Raw genomic sequence first — 19,072 nt, 5'->3', positions numbered from 1 at the left:
CAAGTGAGCTGTAGCTCACGAAAGCTCATGCTCAAATAAATTGGTTAGTCTCTAAGGTGCCACAAGTACTCCTTTTCTTTTTGCGAATACAGACTAACACGGCTGTTCCTCTGAAACCTGTGTGAACATGGAGTTAAAAGGGAAACTCTTCTCCTTACCCTAGGTGTGGCACTGTTCCTGAGGGCTCTAGAGACCAGCACTTGTCTATAGCATCTTTCTCTCTTCCCTACTTTCTGTACCTCAAGTGTTATCTAATTTGCTGGTGGGAGGATTTGAGATCACCTGCCTTAAAATCTGTGCCTCTTGCTACATGTGTTTGTCAAGCTGCCTTAAATGCCTCTTTTAAAGGCCTGAGTATCTAATTGCATTTGCTCAGGCTCATCCCACTTGTGCCTCACTGTGAACAATGCGATTCCTGAATGGGGAGAGCAACAGCCCTTCTGACCTTTTGTTCTCTCCCGGAAAATGGAGGGGCTGCTCCTTTGCCTGTTCCCTCCCTCGCTCCTTCTGTAGGGGAGGGCAGCTGGCTTTGGGTTTGTTCTCTATGTAGAATGTCAAATGAAATCCTAAAAACTCCCAAGTGTGGGGAAACTGGGGGGGCTCCCCCCTCTTAACACCATCTTACCCAAAGGTGTGTTTAAAGTTACTGGCCTGCCTCTGAAGGGTAGTGCTTTAGGATGCTCAATGTCAACACTTTTAGTTTGAAATCTATTAAAAATTCTAAGCACAAAGTAAGATTTCTAAAGTGTAACTAGACTGTCTGGTTATGGCAGGGTAACCCTCAAACACCATGGCTCTTCAGCCTCCAAGTGGAGCAGATGCTTAGCAGGATTCTCTGTGTTGTCCAAGGGGTTAATGTAATATCCCTGAGCTTCATTTAACCTATTTTAGTGGTTAGATAGTGCTCTGGTAAGCCCTATGTTCTTAGACTCGCATCCTTTTAACTGGAGCTGGCAGTTCTGGCTTTCAACATTGGCCTGTGATTTGAAAGGAGGGGGGGTAGAATGTGGTCTCGCACTCCAGTATGGGGGCACAGTGTCCTCTTGTTGTGCCTTGATATGCATAGCTCCTACCCTTCAGTCCTGCACCACCCCCTCCTCCCGCCCATGAGAAGCTGGCTGAGTGATTTGAGCCTGACAACTGGAAGTGTCATGACCAGGAGCTGAGCATCTCTGGGGATAGGTTGTTTTTTATGCAACAATATTTACGGCTTCCCTGCTGCTTTTTTGGGGTCACTCAACAGTAAATCAGTTTAAAGTTGGAACTCTAATAAAGATTCTGCTGCCTGCTCGGCACAAAGAAAGGCAAGTTTATCTCAGGGAGCAAAAGGAAAGGGCCAGACGCAGGCATTCGAGCTGCAAATAGATGCATATTTATTGGAGACTTCCTTGTCAGACGTTATCTGTGCAAAGATGAAGCTGTCTGGATGTAGATCAAATAACTTTGGAGATATGAGGCTTCTAGTCTCTCTCTTTCCAGCTGTAGCTTCCTCTGCTCCTTGTCAGGATTCTTAACTCCTTGACTCCAGGATTGTAGCAGGAAAGAATTAAACCTTTTTAAAAAAGTCATTGCTCTTGGGGAGCAGATGGCTAAACCATCTAGCCTGACCTGATACTTGGTTCTGTTTTGACACTCTTGTGCCCTTAAATAAACTTTGCACATCTAGTTTCATGTCCTCCCGACATGCGCATGGAATTGGCCAGTCTGGAATCTCCATGGTTTTCAGCTGTCAGTAAATGCCTGACTGTGGAAGTGAAACCCAGTTCACTAGAGTTGCTTACTCCCAAAAGTGTTGGCGGTGGCATGTTCCATAAAAACTTTCAGGGCTAGAAACGGTCACACCAGTTTAATAGTCAGTGGTTCCACCAGCTTTTAGAGAGTTCCCCACTGCCTGTACAAATATTTGGCTGCTTCATAGAGTTCAGTTGGTCATATATTGGGCAGTGACTTTGCCTGAATTCCTGAATGTGCAGAGTGGTATTTTCCCATGCCTCTTAGGGAGCAGCCTTGTGCCTCAGTGAGCTGCTGCACCTTGGATACCAAAGTGTACTCTCCCCATCAGGTGCTTGCTGTTGGGGAAACGGCACATGCTGATGGTTTGGTTGGAATGGGGAGCACTGTTTGTCCTATCAGCATAGCAATAGCCCTTGTAACTGCAAGCCAAACACTTACAGTTGAAAAGGCACAGGTTAGCCCTAGCTTCTCCGCAGTAATTACACTGAATCAGTTCAGTAGGGTAGTATCTTGTGTGACTGTTGAATCTTTCTGGTGATCAAGCTAGGTGACACTCCGTCCACTTCCATTCCACCCTCTGCATTGGCATCTGGATTTTTCTTAACTTTTGACAGATTTCTAGAAAGAAGCATGCTTGGGGCAGTGTGGCTGCTGCTGTCCCCTTTGAGGATGTGGAACCGTCCAATAGATCATCTCAGCTTCTTGGATAGTCTCCCAGCATCTTCCTTGGTTCCAAGGTCACAAGTATAGCGCTCGCTGCAGCTCTGTCCCCTCTGACTGCACGCCTCGCGCCATGACTTCTGGTATGGAATCGTGGAATTCTTCCATTCTGAGACCGGGTGTTGAGCTGCAGCATCCTTCTGTATCAATCAAGCTTAACCAGCAGCTCTGACTGGGTATGGCACCCATGGTTCTGCCCTTCTGGAGTCTGGGACCAGTGGTAGATAGTGACTAGCAGCCTTCTTAAACCCAAGTGTTAAATCTGTAACAGTAGGAGTAAGGAGGTAGGGAGGGGAAAAAAGGTCTTAAACTGTCTATATGCAGGACTCTTCCCAGAGGCATTGCCATCCTCTAGTGGAGACCCAAAGGAAGCTTCTCTGTCCCAGGTGCCTATAGCTTTGGGGTCTAGGACAGATATTGGTCCCTTTCCCCGTAACTTCCTTTCCCTGGTTGAGGGTGTGTCCTTTTAAATCTTGCTGGGTTTTTGTTCTCCTGTGTTCCCAGGCTTGGGCCCCTCCCTGGACAGACTAGTGGGGTGAGGGGGGAGCTCAGCAGATGGTCAGAGTAGACCATCAAAGGGAATATCTCTTGTGATGTCCCATAAGTGTTGGTAGATGAGCGGCTATCTCGAGCCATTGTTCTGCTTCCTGTTTTTTACCAGCTGCCTGCTATTAAACTAAACCAACGTATTCATGCAGTAAACCCCAATGACCCGGTCAATGCACAGAGATGCCACAGTGTGATCTGGTCCCCATCTGTACTGCGTTCAGTGGGTGCTGTTTGCACCCGTCAAGACAGCTGCACAGGGTCATTGTCTAGGAGGTGGTAGCTTAGCAGGTGTGGCTCCTCCTGTCTGGATATCTCCAGCTCCTGTGCTGACACAACAAAGGGTGCGAAGCTGCATTAGAGTTGAGTGGCAAGTCCATGTCTAGAGCTCCTGCCAGCAGAGCACTTCCAAAGTGATGGATGGGAGTGTGCTGCATATTACTCTCCTGGACTCCATTAAAGGAGCAGGGCTTGACCTTCACATGGTCTCCTGGGAGAGATCTGGTGTCCGCTGCTGTAGCTACTAATAGAATGGGAAAACTCCCCCCCCGCCCCTCATAATAAGCATTTCCTGTTGGCTTTTCATGCTACACCACCCCACAAGCATAGGGAGCAGCCTAGCAGATACCTGGATCATGGGTTTTTTTTAAACAGATGAGTCCTGATATAATGACCCTGTCTCTGAATGCAGAAGTTTTTGGTGGCAGACTTGGTTTCTGCTTGTTACAGGGAAGGAGGACCTTGTTCCTTGTGTGGTGGTCTGTCTGTGCTCCACTTTCCCTGAAGGCCCCTGCAATGCTGCCAACGCAGAGTTCAAAACTCACGAGTCTGACCCCCAAAATCATGAGACTTCAATCTTGTTAAAATTTGCCTTCTGGTTATGATGCCTTCAGGGCCACATTTTCAAACTGTCCTCCACAGCAACAGGGCTAAGCACTTCAAGAGTGGAGGAGACTGTAAAAAGGGACGGAGAGACTTTTTCCATTAGACCATATGAACTGGAACCATAAACTCACTGAACATTTAAATCCCACCCAATGAGGGTAAATCCATCCTCATCATCGTATCCACTCATTATACTCCACACCTGAACATAGCCATTATATGAACAACATATTCCCATATCTCAGTGTCTGTACTTTGATCCGTTAAACTTTTACCCCCAATTGGGGAGAGTGCAGATTATGTATTCCTTACGTCACCCGTTCCTAAACCGAATTTCGCACCCCTTGATAATCTGTACCTTATTCCCTGATAACCAGAAATTTGTATGCTTTAAACTCTGTACCATTTTCTTTTTACTTCAACATCATCTTAATAAAATTGAATCTGTTCCCATGGCTTTAAGGTGAATACCAGGCTGAGTGTTAGCACTACTGGTCACTGCATGGGTCCTCTGGTCACATCTCGCTTCAGCTCCACTTGCTGCCTGCCCTCCAGTCTTCCTGCAAATTCTCTTGCTCTTTCCAAATCCGAGCGGGGCGTTTGTGGTATTGGAAACCCTTTTATGTAAAGGCTTCAGAGTAGCAGCTGTGTTGGTCTGTATTCGCAAAAAGAACAGGAGGATTTGTGGCACCTTAGAGACTAACAAATTTATTTGAGCATAAGCTTTCGTGGGCTACAGCCCTCTTCATCGGATGCATTCAGCTCACAAAAGCTTATGCTCAGATAAATTTGTTAGTCTCGAAGTTGCCACAAGTACTCCTGTTATGTACAGACCAGTTAACCTAATCTCTGTTTATATGCCTGCATGCTGTAGGTCAGCTTTCGTCTAGTGATGACCAAGGGCATTGTTTTCATGATGGCTAATTCTCTCCCACGAGACCTCTTCAGAGCTAATATCCTGGGGAAAGGATTCTCTTTGACTCGGAAGGCATGGAGAGAAACTCTGTATTTGCTGCGTTGGAGTAGGAAGCCAAGTAGCTGGTATGGCTGGCGTGATGCAGAGCAGCCTGGCACCAAAAGAAATTTTCAAGGCTGAGCAAAGGTTTTGCATGTCATTTGCTCTACAGAAGACTGCCTGGATGCATTGTTACCTTGTTCTCTGCTCTGATTGCAGCTGCGCAGAGCATACCTTCGCTCTGCTTGTGTCTCTGCTCTCAACAGGGTGAAGACTCAGGCATCCTTTCTTCCAGTCCCTCCAAATTACTGGCCCAAGCCACACGAGGGACCACCTCTGCTGCAGCAGCGGTTAGGTATCTCTGCAGTGGTGGGCACTGTTGACTACCCACTTGGCATGTTGCCTGCAACTGGGAGGCCAGAATAACATGTATCTTGCTGCCTTCAGAATGAATTTCACTAGCTTTCCTGTGCTAAACCCCCTGATCTGACAAGGGGACAGAGCTGGATTCTCCTCTGGGGCTCTTAGGTCCCACAATGCACTGACACCGTGGGGAGCACAGCAGAAACACACAGAATAGATAGTTCCTGGAGCAGCTGACATTTTCCGAGCCCTTAGTCAAACAGCGACATTCTCTTTCCGCTAGCTCAGTTGCCTAGAGGTGCACTTGCTGCAGGCTCAGTCCTTGTTTGAGCTGTGCTACTTCCTAACCCTACAGAGACACTTCTCAAGGTGCAAAGGATCAGGCTTATTACTAGCTCGCTCCGTGCCTCTGACCAGAGGCTGCCAGGTGAGTTGAATTGTGGCTTTTTTTTATTTTGTAGCGTGGATGAAACTCTGGAGAAAACTAGGTCAAAGTACAAACACGATCTCCACTTGCAAGGCTCTTTGTTGCATTAAGGTACTTCATTTGTTCTCGCTCCTACAATAAAAAGGTTAAAATCCCCTTTCATATTTCCAGTGCAGCTCTGAACTGAATAAAACCTGCTTCCTTCCTCATCCCCATCCCCAGAAAGGTGAGTAGGAGCAGGAAAGTCTTTTCTCCTGTTCCCCAAGGGAGATGCGTGCTCAGTCAGAATAATACTAATTCCTAACTGAATACACTTGCAAGGAATTCCAGAAAGGCCATGCTATAAACAATAACATCTTGTAGTGTACAGTTTTCCCAGCTGTCTCCCTTGCCCTTCATCTGTTATCGCCTAGCAGGGCTCTCCTGGCCAACGGCCCTGTCATGATCTCTGGCCCCTCTGTTCCAGTGGCATGCAAACCAGTAGAATCATAGAATAGAACTGCCCCTGCAACTCTTCCCACCTTTCACGAAGCTGCTCTGTGTTTGGGCAGTGCTGCACTCCAGCTGCTTGCCTTTAACTCTGTCCTGTAATGGAGCTGGGCAGTTGCAAGACTGGGTCTGGCGTATTCTGAAGCCTCATGGTGAGTGCTGTGAAGGAATGGAAGAAAGCTGGTGCCCGAAGTCTTAATCTGGGAAACCCTCGTCGGGCTACTCTCAAAGAGATTGGTGCCTTAGCCGACATAATTTGCCTGCACTTCTGAGTGGCTAGCTGTATTGTGGGACTAGAGATGCTGTGTCACAGGGGCATTGGCTTGCCCACTATTTGTAGAAGTCTCTTAGAGCAGATAGTCATGTGCAGTGCCTTGAAAATTGTTTTCCTGTTCGCAGCCAAAACTTATCCGGCACAGCTCATTTAAGCTTGTAAAACGCCCCGGCCTAGCTTTTGATTTGTAAGCTTAAATGATTGCCACCTACACTGGAAAAACTACGGCAGCTCATGCATTATGCAGAGCTGTGTGAGCAGACAGTGTTCCAGCCGAACCCAGGCATGCTTGGAAAATAAGTGGCTGTCAAACTCCTTCATCTCTCAGAGCAGCAGTTACTGTCCAGTATATGCTCAGTCTTTCTGTAACCAGCCCTTTCTCATAGTTCGTGCACTCACAAAACCTGCTTCTTCTGCTGGCCTCTGATTGGACATCCTCCAGCAGCCCTGCTCATGCTGTGCGTTACTGGAGGGAGGCAGATGGTCTGGTTCCCCTCAGGGTTACACCTGGCCTTGGGGGGGAACTCATTTTTCTTTAAATAGAAAATTGCCCCTCTTTAGCAAAACCTGAATTTCAATGCAGAGTTAACATTCATTGGGGCATCTGATGAAGTGGGGTTTAGCCCACGAAAGCTTATGCTCAAATAAATTTGTTAGTCTCTAAGTTGCCACAAGTACTCCATTTCTTTTTTGCAGATGCAGACTGATACAGACTAATACGGCTACCACTCTGAAACTGGCAGTGATTGCACCCATTCATAGTCCTTCCATAGGCTCCAGTCAGCCCTTCTTGGACCTCTTCGGCTTCCAGTTCCATGTCTCAAGTACCATCCACTTACATTTTGCTTCCTCATCTTGTCTGTAAGGTCCTTGGTTGAGATTTTCAAAGTAGGTAAAGGGATTGAGACACCTCTTCAATCAATCCTACTGAAAGGTGTTTAAATCTCCTAAACTGCTATGAAAAATCTCTCCCCTTGACTCCACTGTTCTCTCTGACCCACCGTCCTTTGTGTGTGTGTGTGTACATGTACCCAGCCAGTTTAGGAACACTTACTTTCTGGGGTCTTGGCCCCATATGCTTATGACTATCTCCTCCCTCTGTTGGTGGTCTCTGCTTTGGGATAACATGCAGGTTACACACGTAAATTCTGTTCCTCATTGTGGCTCAGACTCTCTGTGGCACTGTGTGATTCACCTCACCTCCCTGCTACTTTCCCTATTACTCAGACCTACCTCACTGAGGCATGAGAGAAGATTTGAGAAGTGCTAAGTGTTTCCTATCCCCTTTCCCACCCAGGTGCTTATATTTAGATACCCCCAGTTCTCTGTCCAAATTACAAAACTTCCGTCTGCTCAGCTATAAAGAAAGCTACTCCTGCTGTCTGGTGCCCTGGGATCTAGCAGTATTCTTTTTGGGAACTGACCAAGCTGTGAAACAGAAGTGGGTCGATACTCACTCCAGGACTTGTTAACTCCCTTGCTTTTATTGTGGCTTAAAGGCCAGCCTCCCCGTGGCAGGGAAAGTACTCACCTGGGGGAGCGACCAGGGCTGTGTATTTGGGGCTGTCTCGAATGACTCCCTGTTCCAGTCACCTTGCCGACCATAGAGGGGCGTGCATGCGGTGACATGGAATTGGTAGCAAGCCTCACCCTGAGATGAGCTCTGCAGGTGCCCTTCCATAACAAGTAGTGACTTTAGGACAATGTCATTTGTCTCTGGATACTGCTCAGTGACTTGTTCTGAGGGTCTCCTGGCTGCCACTGCTTTGCTTGTTGTCCCCTTGACAGATGGCTGTCAGCCTGCAACTTGCATCCCGCCCACCTGACGCTGCAAAGAGAATTGTTCTTCACAAATATTGGCCCAGTTTTCAGACTGACCCTTTGTATTTGCGTACCCAGCAATTTAAGTTCACTTCGTTTACAGATGCCAGAAGAGGGACAGAAGTATCTCAGACCTACCAGGATAACAAGAGATGTGGGCTGAATTGCTGAATGTAAGACCAGTCTCTTTTTAGCACTGAGTCTGCGATCGACTCTGGCCTTTTTCTGGAAATGTTGATCCGTGCTTACCTTCGTTAACAGCTCACTGACAACTGAATGCTTTTGTGTGGTGTGGAGACCACGTCCTATATTCTACTTGACCCCAGTGCTTTGCATTAGTTCAACCCCGATCTCCACCCTGTCCAGCATACCCTGTTGACACGTGATGGGGAGTAAATAGCTTGAGCAGCTTCCATTAGTGGTTCTCTTTGCCTTTTTTACTACCGCATAAGCATGCATTATGCACAAGCCATTAAAGTTGTAACCTAACCAGTAAATACAATTACAACTTTATAGCTTAAAATTACAGACAAAGAGTAGAACACTGCCCTTAAAATGTACATAGGATAGTCACGGGGGACTAGGTTGAAAATGATGAGCGGGCATGTTTGTATGCTAGCTTTGTGTGGATTTCAGGGATCTAGTAGACTTTCATAGCACTAAACTGGTGAGATTTAATTTTCGGTGTGGTTCACCTATTTTATAGGTGGGGAAACTGAGGTGCATAAGTGCAGTGACTTGTCCAAATTCAATCGGAGGCAGAGCTGGGACTAGAACCCAGATTTCCTGACCATTGTTCTAACTCTGCTAGGCAACCTTTGGGCTCCTCTTTGAATTCTTTCCCTGTGTTGGCTTGTCTGAATGCATTGCCAGGCCCTGGGTCTGATTTGCTCTCTCTTGAACATGGCTCTTGCTGTTCATTACAGCACAGGGCTGCCTGGTAACTGTGGGTGGTGCTCAGACATGTGTTCACCAAGCCCTTGCAGGAAAAGCAACCTTCTCGGTTACGAATCCTGAGCAGACCTCATCCCGACGCAGCAAGGTGCAATCCCCCTCTGCCCTATAAAATATAAAATCCTCCCAATGCCCTGACTCAGACGTAAGACGTGCCACTAAGTCAGCTGGCCGAGGGAAATGGGGGTCAGGGTTGGACTAACTTCTGCCAGCTCAGGCACTGAAATGGGTTAAGGCTGCATTGTAGCTTTTGCGGGCTGGGCTGTCCCATGAAGTAGCTTGGCTTGGGTCTGTTCCTGGGTGGAGGGGAGCAGTCCGCCTAGAGCTCTCCTGGTCCAGCTCCTTCCACGCATGACTCAGAGTATTGGTGGAAGGTGGTAATTAAACCTCTCCTTTGGAAATGCATGTGGCTGCCTCTACCAGTCCTCCCTGCTCTTATCAAGTCTGAAACTGTGACTCATCCCTCCCTTCCTGACTTGTTGTGACTCCGGGTCTGGGTCACAGGCAATGCGGAGGGTGGACTATGGCTCTTCTGCTCTCTAAGGTCCCTGCAAACCTTGAATGGGAATGAAGTCCGAGTGGAGCCTGGCATGGCCATAAAAGGCAGCTCTCCTGGCTCCATGGGTCAGCCTGGGTCACTCCTGATCTGAGCATTGTTCTGAGCAACCTCCCCTCTCCCCAGAGAGCAGAAAGGTTCCTTTGAGGGGGTAGATGGCAAGTGGGGGATGGATGCCCTTCCATCTGCTAGTGTTAGAATCTCCACCCTGGATGCCTCCATACAGGTGGGACTGGGGAAATGCATAGCAGCAGGGAATGACCTCCATTGTCTCCTAGTGCAAACCACACCAGGCTCTTTCCTGGAAAGCTTCTGCTGTGTTTACCCAAGCTGTCCCCAGGGCAGGGCCATGTTTGGAGCCATCTGTGGCATAGGCTGCTTTTCTCAAATAATCCCCTGAGTGCATAAACACATGCTGATGCTGGGGATAAGCAGCCCCCTGTAGAAGCATTGAGTGCTTTAGTGGAACTGTGCAGATATGGGGAAAGTGAGGCACAGAGCTTGTCTGACACAAGCTGGAAGCAGGCAGGGTTAGAGCTGCCCTTTCTACCAGCCAGCTGTGCTCCAGCCCCTTGAGCTTTGTCACCCGTACACCCTCTGGGGTGGGTCTGGGGAATAGCTCTGCAAAACGAAGCCCTGCTCTCAGTACAAAGGCTGGGGCTATAATCAGGCCTGTCAAGAGAAATTTGTGTACCGGGTACGTCCGGTTTGGTGGAGCCCTCCCATTTCACCCCAGTTGCAGAGGTTTTGGGGCCCCAGTACAATTGATCCCTCCCACCCCAAATCAGCCCTGGCTATAATGTACTCCACTTGCTTTGGAGAAGCCAAACTCTGGTGCAAGCCAACATGCAGTCCAGACAGTAAGCAGCAAGCTCTTTGCTGTCTGCTCAGCTCTCTTGCCCGAATTCTTAAGCCTGGCACTCCTGCTTGCGATCCTATGCTGCCTGCTACTGCCGCCCGCTGGCAAGGTGGGTCTCAGAGAGCTACTCAGTGGGGTGAGGCTGGCAGGGCTGGGCAGGGAGGAGGCCAAGCATTACTCAGTTCCTTGTGGTATTGCCCCAGAAGCGTTCGGTGCTTTCCAGGTGAGCAGGATAGCGTCCTCCCTCCATATGCAGACAGGGCTGGGGTCTGTGGCTTACTGCTTATCAGTTTGGAGCTCTCTGGGCAGAAACACCCCCCACCCCCAGTCCTGAGGACCATAGGGATGGCTCCATTAGGGAGTTTCGCTTGTGCCCAATGGGAAGGAGGCAAGTGACTCTGGAATAGGCCTTGTTAGCATCCGGACATGGCTGTGCTGGGGTGGGGAGGCTGAGAAACCTGCTTTACCACCTGCAGTACCCCGCCTCCCTCCACATGCTGCCAAGTCCTCGGCAATAGCAACGCAGCTGGATTCCAGAGATTCCAGAACTCCTTCCTCGAGGTCTGGATGTTGCTTGGAATCGGGACCCCCTCCTGTTTTCTGTGGACCTTAGGTGCCTGTTGGGATTAGAGGGTCACTTTCTCCCCAGTCTGAGAGGGGCACAGGGCAGCCGCTCTGCTGGTGTGAATACAAGTCTGGGCGGTCAGCTCCAAGATAAGTAGCTGTTGGTACCTCTTGGCGTTCTGCTCAATGCACAGCTGGGTGGAGCAGAATCAAATGCCAGCTGGAGCTTTAAATAAAGAGAAAAGCTTGGTTAAAGTAGGGTAAACATGGCTTGCAAGGAAGCGCACTTCCTTATTGAGCTGGCTGAGCATGCGTGGCCTCTGTGTGTGTCGGCTGTAGGCTTGGTTGGCCCACAGCACCAGTCCTGGCTTTATTAACCTCATGGGACTGTCTCTGAGAGGAAGCAGGTTCCATCTTAGGTCAATGGCTGAATGACTGGGCTGTGCTAAGATAGCCACTGGCTTCATGGAGCAAACAAGCGTTCCCCCTCCGAGCTGGACAGAGACCCACCAACTCACTGGGTGTAGGCCAAGCAGCTGTTAGTCTAACTTAGCTGCTAGCAGCACGTGCCAGATTCAAACCAGTGACCTAGAGGTGAAAGCTCCATATCCTCTTCCCAAGCCTCTGAGCTGCCAAGTCTTTTCTGAAAGCAGCCGTTCAGGTGACTAAAGAGATCAGTCTTGCCCCTGGCTCCCCGTGTTTCCATTGTTTCGCCAGGTTCTCTCGGGAATGCATCCTTCCTGTCTGCCAGGGTCTGGAGGAACCCCCTACCCAAAGAGCTACCATGATTAACTGGCATTCCTATCCTGGGTGTATCTGCACCCAGCTGCAGCTGTTCTTCTACATTAACTCCTTAGTGCAATGGAGTCTCTGTTAGTAGCACAGGCTGCAAATGCAGCATACAGACTGTGCATCCAAGCCTCATGCTGCCAATGTCCAGTGGCTCTTTGCTTGCTTGCTCTGTGTCTCTCTAAATACCTCTGCAGCAGCTGTCTGCTCTCCTGGATATGGAGGGCTTGTGGCACTTTAGAGACTAACAAATTTATTTGAGCCTAAGCTTTCGTGAGCTACAGCTCACTTCATCTGTGGGGGTCGTGGGGCTGAGTCTGAAGTGAATCCTGAGCAGCCTGACCTCAAGTCTGTGTGGAACCTTCTGAGGCTGTGCAGGGGGGGTGCGGGCGGGCGGGCAGGGAGTATACCTGAACAAAGAGCATTTCCACTGTCTGAAAGGCTGGATTCCCCCTTCACACCTGGCAGAAATGCTGGAATCAGTCCCCAGAGTGCTGACAGCCATGGGGAGGCTCAAGGGATTCCTACCCTGATCTAGGTTCCTTGTGGCTGTCCCCACCTTAATGTCTGAGCGGTATGGGCTGGAATCTGGCACTCCCTTGTGAGCCACTCCTTCTAGCAGCATGGGGCGGTGGCTGCTTGGGCGGGAGCGCTTGGCGTCTCCTCCCCCAGGGGCTGAGCCGGCTGCTGTCAGCCCCAGGAAGGAGAGTGGTGATCGAGCCTGGCTCTCCTGTATGGTAGTCTGGAGGAGACTCTGCAGAGCTGTTTCCATTCAAATCCCATCACTAGGGGTGTAAGTGATCTTGCCTGGAGGTGCCGATACTCTGCTTATTGCATCCTGGTAAGTACCTGCCCTGGGACGGCACTACCTGTTCTCCTGCACGTCTCTTCTTCGGCACAGATACAGCAGCTTGTCTTAGCTCTGGGTCCAGTGCCCGGTCAGAGGGTGTTTCGCTGGGACAGGCTAGTGTGCCTTGCCTTATTTTTAGGCACACTCAAGCTGTTCCAGAAACCTCTCTGAAAAGCCTGTTTTTATTCTAAACTCCAAACCCTTGTGGCTGGCTTCAGCTTTCTGCCAGTTTGCCTATCCGGAAACGGCTCTTTAAAAAGCTCCTCTGTGCTTCCCGGAATAGCAGGGGATCTGTCCCTCGGCACGGGATGTTCTGGCACACGCCTTCAGGAACCGAGAATAACCCACCCCCTTCTGCAGCGAGTAATGGCCATGGGGAGCTGGAGCTTTAGTCAGGCTGCCTGTACCAGTCACAGCCTCCTTTCATGTCCCAACATGAGAGGCAAAGTGCTGAGCTGTGGGATTTGTCATCTTGGTTCATCCTTTCATCTCGGTAATAAGAAAACGGCAGATAGTGATCTCTGCATGTGTGGGAGGGTCATGGCGAGCAGCACTTAGCCACAGATGGTGCGTTAGCCTGGCTCTGCGAGGGGAGAGGGGGATTCTGGGCAGGAAAGCTGTCTGCTGGGATTCGGAATCTGGCTCAGTTTGGCCATGTGCTGGATGGAGGCTGTAACTTCCTTCCCCTTCTCCCTGCAGAGCAGCAATGGAGGTGATGAACATGATGGAGCAGCCGATCAAGGTGACAGAGTGGCAGCAGACCTACACCTACGACTCGGGCATACACTCTGGGGTGAACACCCAGGTGCCGTCGGTCAGCAGCAAATGCATCGGGGATGATGAGGACCTCTACGCCAAGCAGTATACCATCAAGACAACCACCTACAGAGAGGCGGGGGGCCAGGGCCTGGGCTCAGCAGCAGGTAGGGGACACAGATGGCCAGCATGTAAAGTTGGTGATGAGCAAACCAGACACTTGAATGGCGGTTGTGCAGAAATTGTAGTGCTCCATCCCAGCCTTTCTCCACCTCCCTCTCAAAATCTCCCATGTCCTATACTTAATCTGCCCCGCTCTGGATGCATCTTTGTAAATCCTTTGTCTTCTCCACGCCTGGGCTGTCACTGCAGCTTAAAACACCACGGCAGGGGAAGGTAAACTGTTTGGCAGCACATCTGAGTGCAGGAAGGATCTCATACAGAGAGGGTGTTTTGTGGCATAACCACATCTCTGATTCTGAGCTCAGTCTCCACGCATGCCTCAACAGCGCTTTAAGCTGTGTTTCCAAGATAGGAGCTGTTTGATCCCAGCTTAGTGATCAGCCACGTTTGCCTCTCAGTTACCTGGCTGCTTGGGGACAGTATGCAGTACTGTTCCTAGGTGTTACAGCTTGTTGCTTGCACAAAGTAGCTGGTGATGGTGCAACTCTGGCATGTCTGAAACAGAGGGGAAGAAAACCAGAAAAGTGTTCTCCTCCTCCCCTTTTTCCCTGCACCCCAAACACCTGCACGTCGTCAGCGGAGCCTGCCACAGCCAGAATGACAGCTCTCTTGGTCGCTACAATACCTGGGCTGGGGTGAGGAGAGACTGCTTCTGTGATGCTAACTAGAAGACACTGGCTCCGTTTCTCTCTAACTAGAGAGTGAGTCACTGAACTCCTACCTGCTAACGCTGGACTCGGTTCTGGTGGCTCTTTCCTGTATTTATCTCTGAGTAAAGGGATCCGATTACTGGCCCCAGAGGGTAAATCCCCTTCCCTGCAGAAGAGGTATAGTGCTGGCAGAGGAGGGGAAGCGAAAGGTATTTCCACACTACAGCAGCAAAGGTGCAGCTGTGCCGCTTTAGCCTAGGTATTTCTTGCATCCTCAGCAGGGGGTTTCCATCTTGGCAGGTAATCCACCTCTCCAAGGCTGTAGCTAGATGGAAGAATCCTTGTTCACAGCCCTGAGCGAAGTCACTAGGTTGACTTAAGTTCTAGGTGTAGACCAGGCCTTACAGTGGAGTAGCTCAGGCCCTACCCTGGTCCTGAGGCTGCTTCTAGGCAATGGTGTGATTTGGGGATATTCTGTCTGCCAGGAACTGGACCAAAGCCACGAGCTGTTCCCAGAAGTTATGGATAGCAATTAGTGGTAAGAGCTGTCCCTGAGCTGGATCTGTCCCAACAAACCCCATGGGGAAAGGCCTCCAAATGCCATTCCAGTCCCCTGAGCCAGCTGGTCCCAACTTGCAAATGCCCTTAATTTTTTTTAATTAACAGGCCTTGTGTGACAATTCCCAAATTATGCTGCCTAATTAAGTGTTCCCTTATCTCTGTGCTGCTGTATCTCTTTACAATGTGAAGCACCAGCTCTTTGCGGGGCGTGCTGGGATGCTGACATTACCGGTGTCATTTTGTTAAACTTCTGCTCAGCTAATTGAAATCTGGAGGCCTGGCAGCGAACTCTGCCGAGCTTGGGAGTTTAACATTCCCTTCGCCTCTCCTCCCTGCAGCAGCAGACATGGAGTCTCAGCTGGCCATGACACGGGCCCAGCGTGTCCGGGCTGCCATGTACCCAGAGACCATGGAGGACCGGTCCCTGCTTATGACCACTCACATTGATGGCCAGCAGACCAACGTACAGAGGCTGGCCGAGCCATCGCAGATGCTGAAATCTGCCATCGTGCACTTGATCAACTACCAGGACGATGCAGAGCTGGCCACGCGGGCCATCCCAGAGCTCACCAAGCTGCTGAATGACGAGGACCCGGTAAGGGAGCAAACTCTGCTCAATGCACGCTCTTGTCCGGGGCATGCTCTGGGACTCAGGCTGCAAACCTCCTAGCTGCGTGCTTGCCTGGAAGCATAGCTCTGGCGGGGGAGGCTGCTGCAACGTGCCTGGGACCTCAGAGGAGATCCAGACAATGCTGACCAAAGCCCTTCTCCTTTGCCCAAGCACTGTGGTCACATGGCCCATCAACCCTGCTGTAGCAAGGGGGAATCTGACCCAGGGCAACTGTGTTTCTTTACATCTGTACTCACAGTTCCTCCCCTCCCTCTTCTGCCCTTTTAATACCTCATGTGAACTTTGCGCTCCTGGCGTTACCCCGGCTTTGGCCAGATGGCAAAGCAGGGCAGCCTGCACCCTAGTGCTGCGTAGATTCCAAGGCCAGACGGGACCGTTGTGATCATCTAGTCTGACCTCCTGTGTTAACAGGCCAGGGACCTGCCCCAAAGTAACTCCTAGAACAGATCTCTTGGAAAAACCTGTCGCATTGCACCCCTGGCTGCTTCTCTCGTCCCACCCTCTGCTGTGTCAGAGCACCTGAGCCCTGGCTGCAGCCCGCCCTCCTGCTGCGCATTGTGGTGCCGTTTTGTTAAATAGCCGCATTCGAATGCACTAGTTGTGCGGGCTCTCAGCCCCCTGAGCAGAGTCTTTCCCACCACTCTGGCCCAGCCTCTCAGTACGGTACAGAGGATCCAGCTGCCCCATGTGCAGTGCTAGCCGCCTGAAAGGGAGGAAACTTCTTTTGGCTGCTTTAGTGGGAGATTCAGCTCCCTCGCTGCTCAGTAATTTCCTGGTTCATAGCGTTGGCTGGGACCCCTCTCCCATCTGCAGCCTTCTCTCTCCCTAGGTTGTGGTCAGCAAAGCGGCCATGATAGTGAACCAGCTGTCCAAGAAGGAGGCATCACGCCGCGCCCTGATGCAGTCCCCACAGATTGTGGCGGCCGTGGTGCGTGCCATGCAGAACACCAGCGACTTGGACACTGCCCGCTGCACCACCAGCATCCTGCACAACCTCTCGCACCACCGTGAGGGGCTGCTGGCCATCTTCAAATCGGGAGGCATCCCAGCTCTCGTGCGGATGCTCAGGTACCAGGCACCAACGTGCAGGTGTACAGAGCTGAGCCAACAGGCTCTGGAGTGGCTCTCCCATAGTCTGTTCAGTAGGACAGCTGCTTGCTGTATAGGGTGGCTGGAAGTGGGAGGGAGCGGAGCCAGGGCAGGCGAGAGGCGTTGACAGCGCTCTGGTGTGGCCAGTCTGCTGGCATTGCAAAGCATGTTGTGTGATAACTGCCATAGGGCCTGGTCAGTAGGCTGCAGGCTTAGCCGAGCCCGTTCCCTAGTCAAAGATGAATCTTTGCTTTCTCGCCTGCAGCTTGGAATCTCCTCTGCCAAGCTGGCTATGGAGCCTCCTGGCTTATAGCACTTCGCGAAATCCAGAGACTCCCTCCATCTGCCCATCCCGGCCATCGTGGGAATGCCACAGATGTCTGTTTTGGGCCACCCTGGGGGTTGCGTTCACCAGTGAGGTTTAAGCTGTGCTCGAGAAGTGCCTGCTGGGCTAGTGAGGAGCGGAGCTAGGGACAGTACAGTACTCGCTTCTGTTCCATGCTGATCCCGGGGTGGCTGAACTTTTCCAGGCACAGCACTTCAATGGCCACCTGCCAGGGGCCACACCCAACTGGCATAAAATGGCGCTGCCTGCAGCAGCCCTTCCATTCCTAATATGGAGGTGCAGTCTGCCAGAACTACACATCCCAGCATGCAGTGCCCGGTACCGCTCTGGGGCCTGCCTGTAACAAGCATGAAGGCGCCCACACATCTTCAGCCACCTCCTGCTGTGGCTTAATTCCCCTTCATGCTCTCATCCCTAGCTCCCCGGTCGAGTCGGTCTTGTTCTACGCAATCACCACCCTGCACAACCTGCTGCTGTACCAGGAAGGTGCCAAGATGGCGGTGCGCCTGGCTGATGGCCTGCAGAAGATGGTTCCCCTGCTGAACAAGAACAACCCGAAATTCCTCGCCATCACCACTGACTGCCTTCAGCTCCTAGCCTATGGGAACCAGGAGAGCAAGGTAAGCCTGTTGCCAGCCCTGGCTCCTTCATTGCCTTGTTGGTAGCATTTGTCCCGTGGCTACTAGCATCCGGGAGTAGGTGGGAAGTGGAGGCTGCTGTCAGTGGACGACCTGGTCTGCGTTGTCAGCTTGTCCATTAATTAGAACCAGTGAAACTACTGGGGTGAGGGCGAGGGTGGAAGGTTCAAACCCCCTCCCTTGCTGCACAGACCCCACCTTGCAGTGCCCACTAGCCTGGATACTTGGTGCCGCAGCACTAAATGCCATGATAGCTCAGTTCCAGCAGAGGAGCGGTTCTGGCCCAAACTCCTCAGTCCATCCTGCTCCCAGTAGCAAGTTCAGCTCTCCTGCCAGACTTTTCTGTACTCCTTCCAGCCTAGACATGTATTTATAGTCTTAAAGCAAGACCCTCTTTTCCCTACTCCTGTGTGACCGTAGTTGTGTGTAAACACTCCTGACCAAGGCTTGGCTGCCCGGAATAGCACCGAAACGCAGCAGTCGGTGCCAGCAGATCCTGCCTGCTGCGTGTGCGGCGGAAACTGGATCCCCTGTTACGGCCGCCAGAGAAGTTACTCTTACTCTGAAGAGTAGCAGACCCTCTGGGCTGGTAGTTAGGCTGTGTCTACACCAGGAGGGAGTTGGGAGGGCTGAACTACGGCACTCGGGTGGAATTTCTCATAGCGCTGAGCGCTGTAGCCGTGTTGAGTCTAGACCAGGCCTACGTCTTAATCCTTTTAGGGTCAGGGTGGCTGTTCTGGGGGGGGCTCTTGGAGTTTGGGGGGAAGCTGCACTGAATTTGCTGTGCACCTAGTGCTGGGGGCCGTCCAGTCTCCTGTCCTGTGACTTTAATCCTGAATGTTTGAGTCAGTTTTAAGTTGCACAAATGGACCTGCAGATTGTCCTGGTGCCCTGGTTGTAGAATCATAGAAATGTGGGGCTGGAAGGGACCTCAAAGTCAGGTCCAGCCCCCTGCACTATGGCAGGACCACGCAAACCTAGACAGTCCCTGGCAGGTGTTTGACCACCCTGTTCTTAAAAGGCTCCAGTGATGGGGATTCCACAGCCTCTCTGGGAAGCCTGTTCCAGAGCTTAGCTACCCTGAGAGTGAGAAACTGCTTCCTAACATCTCACCTAAATCTCCCTGCTGCAGACTAAGCCCATTATTGCTTCTCCTACCTTAAGTGGACATGAGCAATTGATCCCTGCTGTCTTTACACCAGCCCTTAGCATGTCTGCAGACTGTTCTCAGGTCTCTCTCTCTCCATTCACGTGGAGTTGAACCCAGGAGCTAGGGTCCAGTGGAGTCAGGAGAGCGGAGCAGATATTCCAACTAATGCAGTAGCGCCCCACTCGGTGGCTTAAATGCAAATGTTCGGGATTAATCGGAGTTCTCCGGCGGCACCTGATCTCTGTGGACACCTCTCGTGGCCCCCTCTGGAGGGCTAATGCT

At 51.0% G+C, this 19,072-nt stretch overlaps 1 protein-coding gene across 4 annotated transcripts in view; it reads left to right on the top strand.

Annotated features, from left to right (window-relative positions):
- Positions 1–19,072, top strand: part of JUP (junction plakoglobin) — a 51,023-nt gene that overhangs the window by 19,845 nt on the left and 12,106 nt on the right. For 2 of the 4 annotated variants that reach the window (XM_073326260.1, XM_073326261.1), the window contains exons 2-5: positions 13,486–13,709; positions 15,275–15,531; positions 16,397–16,635; positions 17,421–17,622. In XM_073326260.1, coding sequence (XP_073182361.1) covers positions 13,493–13,709; positions 15,275–15,531; positions 16,397–16,635; positions 17,421–17,622 — 915 coding nt within the window. In that variant the 5' untranslated portion in view covers positions 13,486–13,492. Of the gene's footprint in view, positions 1–8,314; positions 8,388–12,675; positions 12,778–13,485; positions 13,710–15,274; positions 15,532–16,396; positions 16,636–17,420; positions 17,623–19,072 lie in introns of those variants that run through there. The other 2 variants (XM_073326262.2, XM_073326264.2) reach the window with 2 other exon arrangements.

Source organism: Lepidochelys kempii, chromosome 27 (genome assembly GCF_965140285.1).
Source record: "Lepidochelys kempii isolate rLepKem1 chromosome 27, rLepKem1.hap1, whole genome shotgun sequence".
In the NCBI taxonomy this organism is placed as follows: domain Eukaryota; kingdom Metazoa; phylum Chordata; order Testudines; family Cheloniidae; genus Lepidochelys; species Lepidochelys kempii.
The sequence above is the reverse complement of the archived record's forward strand: the minus strand, read 5'-3'. Positions and strand labels throughout refer to the sequence as shown.